The sequence below is a fragment of the Podarcis muralis genome, chromosome 4, assembly GCF_964188315.1.
Source record: "Podarcis muralis chromosome 4, rPodMur119.hap1.1, whole genome shotgun sequence".
In the NCBI taxonomy this organism is placed as follows: Eukaryota; Metazoa; Chordata; class Lepidosauria; order Squamata; family Lacertidae; genus Podarcis; species Podarcis muralis.
Genome location: NC_135658.1, coordinates 30,266,223 through 30,279,281, shown reverse-complemented (window position 1 = coordinate 30,279,281; position 13,059 = coordinate 30,266,223). Strand labels below are relative to the sequence as shown.

At 42.7% G+C, this 13,059-nt stretch overlaps 1 protein-coding gene across 3 annotated transcripts in view; it reads left to right on the top strand.

Moving 5' to 3' along the window:
• SMAD9 (SMAD family member 9) overlaps positions 1 to 11,119 on the top strand; it is a 29,944-nt gene extending 18,825 nt beyond the window's left edge. For 2 of the 3 annotated variants that reach the window (XM_028726517.2, XM_028726516.2), the window contains exons 3-7: positions 3,511 to 3,765; positions 4,545 to 4,682; positions 6,630 to 6,851; positions 7,516 to 7,772; positions 9,983 to 11,119. In XM_028726517.2, coding sequence (XP_028582350.1) covers positions 3,511 to 3,765; positions 4,545 to 4,682; positions 6,630 to 6,851; positions 7,516 to 7,772; positions 9,983 to 10,126 — 1,016 coding nt within the window. In that variant the 3' untranslated portion in view covers positions 10,127 to 11,119. The remainder of the gene's footprint in view (positions 1 to 3,510; positions 3,766 to 4,544; positions 4,683 to 6,629; positions 6,852 to 7,515; positions 7,773 to 9,982) is intronic. The other variant, XM_028726518.2, reaches the window with a different exon arrangement.
• Positions 11,120 to 13,059: the final 1,940 nt, after the last annotated feature.

Sequence of the window (13,059 nt, the reverse complement as noted above, 5' to 3'; positions counted from 1 at the left end):
TTAAAGCCATACTAGATACTATGCAAGGAATAATTCATCAGTCACCCAGTACGTAGATATCCAATGAAAAGCACCCCTAGGGCATGGACTCGTTAACCCTTTGCTGGGGTACTCTGACACCATTTACCCAATCTATGTCCTCCCAGCTGCTTTTTGCCTCGCTGGTACTGTGAATGCTCATGGGAATTCAGGACAAGATGTTGTAGGAGGAAGCACAGGAAAACAAACAAGAGACATTTCATTAACAGAGCCTAAGGTGGTGGTTGTTTTGTCCTGCAATATTGTCACACCTGCACTCTGAAAGGATTGGAAAATCCTGTTGATGATTTGGAGAGGATTAGGTCCCAAGTGAGCTCACCTTCTCTCATATTGCTAGGATAATTGGGCTTTACCGCGTTGGCCGGCCTCACCTTCTGAAGCCAGTACACAAGACTGGTTCAGGGATCAGCCTAACCGGAACGCTTAGGCTCCTCTGCCAAGCAGTCAACAGCCTATGCTTTTGGTCTTCCTTGTTTTGCTAATTCTTGCCCTTTCTTCTGAGAGAGCACTGGAGGAGCATAAGAGAGAAAGCATGGATTGTACCTGGTCTCTGAGACTATGGGCAGAGGCTATGCCCAAATCTGGAAATGATGTGCGTTTGAGTGTTATGAATCAATGAACAATGTGTATTTGTATATGGATCTTCAGCTACAGTCTTGGGAATTGGCCTCTAAAATGCTCAACCTGCTTTCCTGATTGCTTGCAGTTCCTGATTAGTCTCTACCAAAGTTATTTATGCACCTCATGTATCTGCTTTTTGGAATTTAACCTAAGTTCCTGTCTGGAAATATTTTTTAAAATTGATATCTTCAACTAACATCTTTTTAAAAACATGATAAAAAACCCCTAATTTTGTGTGATCTCATATGTCCTATAGGTTGCACAGGATAGTGGGGAGGGAAATGGAGGCATTTGTTTCACTGCATAATTCTGACCCACCTAGGATGTTAATGTTTTAACATCAATCATTAAAAGGCATCCCAGTACAGTCCTGCCTTCAGTTGTGTTTGGAAAGTTGTATAGTTGTTTATCTGTTTGACATCTGTTTAACTCGGCAATAAAATTTTCCACTCTTGAGTAAATTATATTGTTTACTTCCGTTTGACTGTGGCATTGCTCCAATGGACTTTGCGCCAAAATAACAATAATTGCTTCTGTTCTTATGGCAAGAATATGTGTTTTTGTCCTTCAGCCAATCTCTTCCATTGGCTCACTTGCAGTGTAGTACAGATATAGCCATGAAAAACCCCTTTCTTTCTTGCATTTATGTATCTTGAGCTTAAGATTATTCAATAAGATTCAAGTGGGGGGTGTGCACAGGAAGCCCTTAACTGAGTCAGACCATTGGTCCATTTGGCTGAGTATTGCCTACCCTGATTTGCAGAGGCACACCAGGGTCTGAGACAGGGGACACTTAGCAGTTCTTAACTGGAGATTTAAACCTGGGACCTTACGCAAGTGGTTGTGATTTCTCTCTTTTAAATAAATAATTTTTAAAAATGTCTCTCTTGCTGCAATCTGTGGCAGCAGCAACAGAGCTCTTCTGGGTGTCCATTGCCCCCCCCCCAAAAAAAACCCATCCCCACTAAATGCCCCAAAATGACATTTCATCATAGCATAGCATCATGCCAAGGAGCCATGTGACTGCCACATTCCCCCACTGAAGGACACTACAATGTTCCTCTTTCCTCCCATCCCCATTCCCTTTCATGTTGTGTATTTTAGATTGTAATCCTGAGGGCAGGGACTGCCTTACCAGTGATATATGTAAGTTGGGTGTTGCTGTTTAGTCTAGCAACCTGGGTGTTGCTGAAGAGCAAGGGGGAAATGAATATTGTGTCCTATAATTATTTTAAACCTCCTTGCTAATACTGTTGCCATCACCTGGTAATCATAAATTTAATAATGATATTGGTTGATATGATGATTCATTCCTTGGATCCTTTCCTGGCTTGCCTAGTATTGTTCTCCTTCCTGGCCAATTGCAACTTCAGGGGCAGGTTGTGAATTAGATTGGGGAAAATAATTCAGGGAGGGAGACTTGAAAACACTTCTTCCAAGTCCCATACCCCTTAGTCAAATTAGCACTCCCTCTTCCCCGTGGGTGTGTTTGATTGGGTGGGGGGAAATGTTGGGAGAGATCAGTCATAGATCTCCTGCCAGCGTTTCTCTAGACCCATGAGTCAACAAAAATTCTGTTCTCATGTATTTTTTATTACATCTGTTAATGGAGTTAACAATATGTCGGAAAGAAAGCATTATCATATTCTGGGGGTAATTCCATCTGGCCCTTGAGATTTATTGCCCTATAAAGATATAATAGTTTCTCTGACTTCTGTAATACTTGACCTTTCAAATTTCTGTCAACTTTTGGTAAATGGGGAATGGGTGGGTTTTTATTTTAAGGACCCCCTCCATTTGCAGTGGTGGGAAGGTGGCTTTTTCATGTATAATGGTAAAATTCTCCAAATATATGTGTGATTTCCCTAATCACCACCCTTATATTATTATTGTCATACAGTCTTTGTTTCTGGTGGGATAGATCCAGTAGAGTTTTCTCTTGTGGTTGTTGTTTTGCTAATGTGGAAGCCAGTTATTTCCCAGCCAGCCTCATTTCCCATTTTATACGTAGCATGTTTTTGCACATTTTCTCTATTTGTTGACCTGAAGTTTAGAATATTAATTGCATTCATGATTTAAATTTTATGAGTTCGTAGAACTTAGGAAACAGTAATTTACATTTTCTGAATAATTATATTAATTGGATACTTAGACTAAATATGTTTTGTTATTTGAGATTTTGTACCCTATAAATTTTGTCTTTAAAATATGTATGCCAAGGTGATTCAGATACTGCATTGAAGCCTTGCTACTTGCACCACTGAAAATTCTGCGTCATGCTTTCTTTCTTTCTTTCTTTCTTTCTTTCTTTCTTTCTTTCTTTCTTTCCTTCCTTCCTTCCTTCCTTCCTTCCTTCCTTCCTTCCTTCCTTCCTTCCTTCCTTCCTTCCTTCTTCCCCCACCACCTGTGGTTTCTGAGATTTCAGTGTCTTTCACCCACCAATCTTCAGACCTTTGCAGCCTTAAGGACAAGGAATTTTCACAGGTCTCTACTTGTGAAATTCCTAATATGCACTCACAGGTTATTTAATTTGAATTTGCATGTCCCCCCCCCCCTTCCAGGAATTGCATACGTTCTTGCATGAAAGTTTGGTAACGTGACTGACATGCCAGATCTTAGGAGTGGCATCTCATGTAACTAGGGAGAGGTCACAGTTCAGTGGTGTGGTGCGTGCTTTGCTGCAGGAGATCTCAGATTCAATCGTCTCTTAAGTGAAAGGCTCAGGAGATTCTGGAGAGCTGCTTCCAGAGTAATTGGGCAAGAGAAGCAAACAGGGAAACTGCCTGACACCAGTTCAAACTGTGCCCCTAACTGCTTTTAATGCCGGACATGTTTTCCCTCTTGTTCTAGTGTTGCCTCCTGTTCTGGTTCCAAGACATAGTGAGTTCAACCCTCACCTCAGCCTCCTTGCCAAATTCCGGAATGCGTCTCTTCACAGTGAGCCACTGATGCCTCATAACGCGACCTACCCTGATTCTTTCCAGCATCCTCCATGCCCCCCTCTCCCGGCGTCCCCCCACATGTTCTCTCAGTCCCCTAGCAGCATGAGCTACCCTGACTCCCCCGGAAGTTCCTCTACACCAGGAAGTCCTTATCAACTTACAGGTAAAAAATAAATAAGCGGCAGTCTCCCTGAACACGTTTCCAGTGCTGATGAATGGGTCTACAGTGACTTCTCTTTTGGGGACAAGAGGGATGCAGGTGGCGCTAGGGTCTAAACCACTGAGCCTCTTGGGCTTGCCGATCTGAAGGTTGGTGGTTCGAATCCCCGCGACGGGGTGAACTCCCATTGCTCTGTCCCAGCTCCTGCGAACCTAGCAGTTCGAAAGCACACCAGTGCAAGTAGATAAATAGGTACCGCTGCGGCGGGAAGATAAACGGCGTTTCCGTGCGCTCTGGTTTCCTTTGTGCCAGAAGTGGTTTAGTCATGCTGGGCACATGACCCAGAAAGCTGCCTGTGGATAAACACCGGCTCCCTCTGCCTGGAAAGTAGATGAGCACTGCAACCCCATAGTCCCCTTTGACTGGACTTAAGTGTCCAGGGGTCCTTTACCTTTTACCTTTTTGGGGACATGGAATATCAACTTTTGTGTGGTATTTGGTTCATATGAAAGCATACAGTCCGTACAATTTTGGTGTTGGCAGTTGTATTGCTTTCATCATTTCATGTGATGTGCACTGTCGAAATGTTTACAAGGGAATCTTGGGCCCTGTGTCTGATCCTTCATCTGAAACAAAAACCCTTGAAAATCCATCTTAATTTGGATGAGACACGGATTCAGTTTAAGTCAGAAGGTTTTGGTCCTTCTCCAGTGAACGTAAACTAGTCAGTTAATGAAATGGCAGGCCCAGTAGCTTTCTCCTTTTCTATCCCCCCTCTCTAGTCGAAACGCCACCTCCGCCTTACAACATGAGAGAAACGCCAGGAAACCACCATGGACGCTCTATACATGCAACCGCAGAGAATCAGTTAGTCCTGTCATTGCCCAATGGAGGTAAATCTGCCGATGGAGAACCTGAAAGTATGTAAATACTTGTATCGTTTTCTAGGGGGAAATGACTTGAGCTATGCCTGATTTATAGGCCTCTGACAGCAGGGAAAAAAATCAAATCCTTAACCTGGATTAAAAGTGATGCTTAATGAAATTGCTTCCAGTGCTGAACCACTAGAATACAGTATTATTGGAACGGTTCTAATTGATGTGGCTGGAATATTGGTAAACTAGCTAGTTGTTTGAAGGCTACCTCTGAGCTTAGATAACAACCATTAGGCTGATAAATGAAAACCCAAGGAAGCAGAAATATTCTAGTCCACATTCAGGTCGTGCTTTCTATGTATGTGACAACCAGTGATCCCACCAACTCCAGGGCTGCATGAGGCACTTCTTTAAAGCATTTTTTTTAAATAAAAAAATATCTCCACAGACAAAGGCAGATTAGACCACTATTCCATTGGTTAGTATCTGATAGGCCTGTTGGCCTATCCAAAGAGCCCTTATACGCATGCTGCTGTTGAGACATCCCATATTTTCCAAATCTGTTTGCCATGCAGCAGCATGAGGCAAACATAATCCGAAATCCCACTTCAGCAGGTAAGGAAGTGAAGCCGCACAGCATCCTTTGGCAGTGAATTTTCCAGGATATCTCCCACATAACTTTTCTTTGACTTAAACCTACTGCCTATCAGTTTTATTGCAAAAGCTGTGAGAGCTTACATTTTGAGAGAGCAAAGAATAACTCCACTACCCGCTGCTTTCCAAATCAATGTGTGTGCCACCTCCTGCCCTGTAAGCTAAAACACTTTGCTTTCCATGTTCCTGATTACAGCTGCGGTTTTGTAAGCGAAGTCCATTTTTTATTTTTTGATAAAGTGAAGGTTAATTAATGCATTTGTCCTTTTCTGAACTTACCATCTCTAACATTGTTTTTGAGATAAGACAGTCGGAACTGCTTACAATATTTGATATATTGAAGTTTGAAGGCACCTGTTACTGTCTTGAGTTGCAGTGGTGAGTAAGGTTGCAGTCATCCTTCCTCAACGCATGGGAGACAGGAGGTGCCAAAGTACACCTCGCTTTTTCATTTATCACCATATTATCACATCTGAAAAGAGGACGTGCTAATGGTCTAGTTCTCCTTGGAACATCACACTTACAATGTGTAGCGGAAAGCAAATGCGCTGGTGCCTGCTTACGTCTGCCATAAATCTTACCTTGTAATGTACAAAGCCACTCTAATGCTTTCTGTTCTAGCCTCTGTTCCTTTTCCAAAGGCTGCTCAAGTCATGTTTGCCCTTTCCATTCCACAGCTCAGCAAGTGGATATTTTCAGGGTACTTTGTGATCCCTTAGACCCCTTTCCTGAGTTGCTATAATTCAAATCAGAACAGAATTATTCCACCTGCTTCAGGACATGAGTTACTCCTTGTTATTGCCATGTGGTAGGAGTGATAGTGACTTGCAGCCTTCAACTTGAGGCTGGTGGATTTGATGAATTGTCAGGCACTCTTTAGCAGTGTCAGAAGTGCACCGTACTTAATGGTGGGGCTGTCACCAATCAGAAAATAAAAGCAAAATATTGCATTTTATGAGCACAGAAGGATCAGATCCACTTCTGGACAAATTTGCTGAATGCACATCATACCATGTTAATCAGGGTAGAATCAGATGACATGGTGGGGGCATAAAAGCTCACCTCATGGTGCCCAAACACTATCAAAAACTTTCTTCATAGGTCAGTTGCTCCACCCCCTTGATCAGTATCCCTTTTGTCATTTACTGCAGCCAGAACCAGTACCTTCCAGCTGTCTGAATATATACTTAACAGTATTTTGGAATGATGTAGCTGGAAGAGTAGGAAGAAAAGGAACTTGCCATGGAGGCAACTCCTGACAGCATATGTGACTAGACATATTGTTGTGAGGGAAGAGATGGCCCTGCCTCTTTTCTTCATTCTTGACTTTCCTTCCAGACTTCCGGCCCGTTTGCTATGAGGAGCCGCAGCACTGGTGTTCAGTAGCGTACTATGAACTCAACAACCGAGTCGGAGAGACTTTCCAGGCCTCTTCGCGAAGCATACTGATAGATGGCTTTACAGATCCGTCGAACAATAAGAACAGGTTCTGCCTTGGGCTGCTGTCTAACGTGAACAGGAATTCCACTATAGAAAACACCAGGAGGCACATAGGAAAGGGTGAGAGCAAGCCCCTTATTGCAGTGGTAGCAAATAATGTTTAGGACCGCAGGCAGCTCCCCATTTATGCTGGGGTTGCGTTCCAAGGCACCCGAAGATTGGGTTGTGCATTTGGATACGGGTTCTACACAAGGAGGTATGATGAGCGGGCCACTCAGGAGCACTTTGTTTGCTTTCCAAAGAGTGAGAAGCCTGCAGCAAGTAGGCTCCTTCAAAACATTGGTGAGGAATGTCTGCCAAACTCCTTCTCCAAGCACAGATTTTTAGAATGGACTGTATTTTAAGACTATAATGTCTCTCTCTCAAAGAAAAGTGTCCTTTTTGTATTCTGTATATCACATAATGCACTGTTAAGCAAACAGTATACCATTTTGAATTGACAAATTTAATTGGTGAAGGAGACTACATCAGGGTCTACTGCGGGCAGACTATGCCCCCCACCCCCAATTTTACATGTACCCAGTCAGATGGGTGGGGGATACGAAAATAATAATAATAGTAGTAATATTGTCCATCTTTTGTCTCAGTACTTACAAAATTGCAAACTGCCTTAGGTGCCTTGGCAGAAAGGCGGTACATAAATGGCAGTGAATTAATAAATAAATTTGCTTTTATCTATGTTGAAACCTTTCTGTTTTCTCCTCTCCCCCACCCCCCTTTTCAGGTGTCCACCTGTATTATGTGGGGGGAGAGGTGTACGCAGAGTGCGTGAGTGACAGCAGCATCTTTGTACAGAGCCGCAACTGCAACTACCAGCACGGCTTCCACCCTGCCACCGTCTGCAAGATCCCCAGCGGCTGCAGCCTGAAGATTTTCAACAACCAGCTCTTTGCCCAGTTGCTGGCCCAGTCCGTGAACCACGGCTTTGAGGTGGTGTATGAGCTGACCAAGATGTGCACCATCCGAATGAGCTTCGTCAAAGTAAGGACTCCTTCCTGTCTTCTCTACCCCCAACCTTACAGGTGTGAGCTGCCAATGTGGCACGATTAATTGTCAGCGGAGCTTTTTCCGAACAGCAGCCAGCAAAGCAAGTTCTGCAATTCACAGACATGGGGGAGCAGGTGTTGCTTGCGTGAGGCGCTGCACGTTGGTTCCTTTCTACCCAACCGTCGCGTAGGATTCAAGTCAGAGCGACTGGGGAAATTGCCACATGCCTCTGTAATTTGTCAAGGTGGCCCCTCCTATTCCTGGCCATAGTTATTGGAAGGCAGGCAAGGAAACGTGGGTGGCTTTTGTTCACCCACGTAATAGTCACATCTGCACAGGTGCACACTCTTCTGTGGCAATCTTCTGGTCTAATTATACACAAGGACATCTAGTTATTCAATCTGTTTATTTGGGTGAACAGCCTGCACTAATCGGATACTCCTGATATTTACCTAGAATCCTTTGAAAGGCTTCTAGTATCTTAATCATATAAGCTGGTGGCACACCAGGTTTGTATATAAAGGGTAGCCCATGGGGCCCAGTGAAGCAAAACCAGTGTGTTTTGTGACTTGGGCATTTTTGTTGTTGTTGTTTAGTTGTTTAGTCATGTCCAACTCTTCGTGACCCCATGGACCAGAGCACTCCTATCTTGGTCTGCCTCCTGTAGCTGGGTCAGACTCATGTTCGTAGCTTCGAGAACACTGTCCAACCATCTCGTCCTCTGTCGTCCCCTTCTCCTTGTGCCCTCCATCTTTCCCAACATCAGGCTCTTTTCCAGAGAGTCTTCTCTTCTCATGAGGTGGCCAAAGTATTGGAGCCTCAGCTTCAGATCTGTCCTTCCAGTGAGCACTCAAGGCTGATTTCCTTCAGAATGGATAGGTTTGATCTTCTTGCAGTCCATGGGACTCTCAAGAGTCTCCTCCAGCACCATAATTCAAAAGCATCAATTCTTTGGCGATCAGCCTTCTTTATGGTCCAGCTCTCACTTCCATACATCACTACTGGGAAAACAATAGGTTTAACAATACAGACCTTTGTCGGCAAGGTGATGTCTCTGCTTTTTAAGATGCTGTCTAGGTTTGTCATTGCTTTTCTCCCAAAAAGCAGGCGTCTTTTAATTTCATGACTGCTGTCACCATCTGAAGTGATCATGGAACGCAAGAAAGTAAAATCTCTTACTGCCTCCATTTCTTCCCCTTCTCTTTGCCAGGAGGTGATGGGACCAGTGGCCATGATCTTAGGTTTTTTTTTATGTTTGAGCTTAGTCACCTTTAATATACTTGTCAGTGTTTTTAAACTACCAGCAGAGGGGGTTAAAGAACCACTTAATGAACCAAGAATCTGATAGGCGCCATGCTGTGTCAGACACCGTTTCATTCATATAAAGTCAGACTTGAGCATTATGCAGCATAACAGATGGCCTCTCTCTCTCTCTGCAAAGTTTGATTTCTTCCTTCTGCCACCTCTGTATCCTATTACGGCTTGTGATTGACATGTTGCAACTTAGTAACAAATAGAAGAGCCTTAAAACAAAGGTTTTGGGTGATTTACATAGGAGTGATTACCTGGCAATAATGTACACATTTAAAACTATAAATATGTTCAAGGTTTGCGCCTTACACCAAAAGGAGGTAAGAGAAAATATTCACTTAAGTGGGTCACAAATCTTATCTCTTTTCATCTGATAATATATGCCTTATGAAAGAAAATTTCTGCTTTTGTGATGGGTGATGATTTGTCACTGAGTGATGGTTTGTCTGTGGGAAACAGCAACTCACAATATTATCGTCTCCAAGCACAGTGCTGCTCAGTGAATGCAGTTCATATGTTCATTTGTGAGTCATTCAGGTGTGAATTGGACCTCTGTAAGTTCAGAAGCTGTCCTCAAAGCAAGTGCATTTGAGCTACAGATCTTTAGCATCCTAGATAATGACCTAAGAGAGTGTAAAATCTTTTCAAAATTGAGACTATGCAGTGGAGATTTTTGCTTTACTGCAGATTTGTTTGTGATCACTTTCCTTGAATGAACAAATTTATCTTGCTGGGATTAATTTTATACTTTGTTGTTCAGCCATTGGCCATCACAGCCTTCTATTGCTACAATTTGATCTGCCTTGACGGAAAGAAGAATAAGATGGCAAATACAATGTGAGTGTTTGGTGTGTTTTTTAAAATCCTTTGGTATTTGTTCCTCTGTTTTGTAGGGCTGGGGAGCGGAGTATCATCGGCAGGATGTCACGAGTACTCCGTGCTGGATCGAGATCCACCTGCATGGACCATTGCAATGGCTAGATAAGGTGCTGACACAAATGGGTTCTCCTCATAACCCAATCTCCTCCGTTTCTTAAGAATCCTCTACCAACCACCTATGGGATGCAGAACTTTCTCACCTTGCAGCCAACCTAAATTTCTGTATGTAGCTGTAAATATATTAAGGTTTATGTATATAGTATATCATTGGTGGATTTTTGTCATGCTATGTTCAGTGTTTTTCAGTTCATAAGATGTTGTATGATCCGTTGTGTTGCTGCCTGCTGACAAAGGTATTGATGTTTGGGTTTAGCAGGCCAGTTTGTGGTTAATGGAATAAGACCAGTGTTATTTGTATTCTTAAAAAATAAATAAATAATTTAATAAAATTATGCACTAAGCAAAGTTAAATTCTACAGGCCCATATGCATTTTGCAAAACAAGCAAAGTTGGCTTGTAAAAACCTTGCTAGAATAGATGAAGCTCCATCTAGTCGACTTTCTGCAATAGCCTCTGGAAGCCCAGGAGTGGACAGCTTTGAATACCTTCTGTTTTGCCCTTGGCAGGCAGTACTCAACACGAAATCTGATCACAGAGGTTCCGTTTATTTATCACAAATAAATAGCATTTGCAGGCCTGCCCTCCATTAAATTGTCATTATTTGGGGTCATTTATTGCACCTTTGTCAGTCATGGGAAGGGAGCAAAACTATGCTTGGCAAGGAAACCCCACCCGCAGATCTCTTAGAAGTTGTGCCGATTCTTCACACAAACGCAGCACTGTTCCCGAGTTTTCAACCATGCTGTGCCCATGTCATTTCAAGCCTCAAGTTTTAAAATTTGCTTTTCAAAAGGAGAATGGCCAGTGCTGGAACTATGTGTTATACTAAGCAGATGGCTGGTGCTCACACATTTAATTCTCACCTCCCATGCCGGGGTTTGTTTGTTTCTTTTTTTATGTGATGTATTATGTCTATTTAGTTAAGAAGACAGTAGTGTGACCAGTAATGTCCCTAGAGCAATTGCCCTAATACGCTCGGCCCGGGGCATTTTCCCATGCTGCCCCACATCATCCAAGACACATGCAGCCGCTGTTGAACACAGCCAGTGTTTTTAGTTCTTCCCCCTGCAGTGTTGTCTAGGACAAAGTTCCTGTGTTGTGGCATCAAGAAGTTGTGCAACTCCTCCTCCACACCCTCTTTGTTTATGTGTGTGGTGGGGGGCGTGCACCATCTTGATACCAGGACATGAGTACTCAGTACTGGGTGTTAATGGGTTTATGCATTTTCTTTAATGCCCTAAATCAGTGGTTGTCAACCTGTGGGTCCCCAGATGTTGCTGGACTACAACTCCCATCATCCCTGAGCTCTGGCCTTGCTAGCTAGGGGTGATGGGAGTTGTAGTTCAACAACATCTGGGGACCCACAGCTTGAGAAAGGCTGCCCTAAATGTTTCTGGCAACTGCTTCTTGCTTACTGTAATATGTAGCTCCTTCCTTGAATTCTCTAGTTCACTTTTTTCACGTAAAATGTCCAATTCTGCATTTTTGTGTATGTGAAAGGGAGAATTAACATAACAGTGAAATGCAAAAGAGCAGATTTAAAAGGCAAGATCTGCTAATAGATCTTGGGGCGATAGGCAGTAGATCAACAAGGGACATGGAGAAAGCTAACAAGGAGTAGACTTTTATGGGAAAGGACTGCGAGCTCAGTTCATTTCTGGTACCTAAAACAAATTCCTGGGCTCAAAATGTCTTCAGACAGGAACTCTTGTGTTTTTTGCACCTGGCTCTGACTAGTAGATCATGGCGTTTTAGAAAAAAGTAGCTCCGGCAACCCTGAAGTGCGGTTATCCCCTACTCTATATTCAGTTGTCACAGTCTTTTTTCTTTTTCTTTGCATTTCATTGCCAGTTAGCTCCATCTTTCTGAATTGGACAGATTATTGCTCTTGCTACAAATATGCATCTCTGCTGCTTATTGGGATTTTGAGTGAATAGGAGAAACGAAACAGGACATCAAAATGTACACGAGTAGAAAAATAGATATGGACAACATTTAATGGTGTCATATGAGTGCACCTCATTGACGTAGCATCTTCAGACAGGATTAGTTATACCTAGGATTGCTAGTCTCTACCTCAAAAAAAGTGTGCCTATATAAAGATGTTTCAAAAATAGCAGGATGCATATTGCTTTAAAAGATAGAAACTTCATAGTTTCCTGTGTTTGATGCAAACATGGAAGATTCTTTCTCTCACCAAACAGTATCTAGGTTACTTGTTTCACAGTCTAATTAGTGCAGGTTTGTTTTTGGTTTTTTTTTTGGTATCTTCTTACACTTGCTGCACTAAGAATCAAATGAGTGTTCTTTTTGCACCTTCCAGAAGCTGTGTAGCACATGACAGCAGTGGTAATTAGGAGCACAGACTCTGAAATATCACTGAACTGCCAGCATCCTTAATTTCCAATGTTTCTAATAATGGACAGTTAATGACTATTAAATCATCCTTAGCTTCTAAGTTAGAGGCTCTGTTCAGCCACAAAGAGCAGAAGTAACTGAACCCAGCACATAGAAATAAACTAATTACTGCCACAAAGGGGGGGGGGTGGAACGGGGACCAGACCATTTCCTTCAATATTCTGTTCCGGCTCTTCATATAGAAATGGCCCCTTTAAATAGTACTTTTTGTACCAAGTTATCAACCAGTATAAAATTTATAGCCTTTCAATGTTCTCATAAATGTGCCATCTGTTGAGATGTGCTGCCTGAAATATTTAAAAGCCGTTTACTAGAAAAGCTATTTATCGATGGCCAGTTTAAGGAAAAGAAATGTTTTGAGGCAGTTATGTGTGTCAACAATTCCAAGCACATTGAAGCCTCTTGTGGAAAATCTTTTATTATTGTGGAGCTATGAGTGTTCTGTCATTATTATTTTTTAATGCATCCTAGTGTTCAGGCCAGGGACGCAGGTGGCGCTGTGGGTAAAAGCCTCAGCATCTAGGACTTACCGATCGAAAGGTCGGCAGTTCGA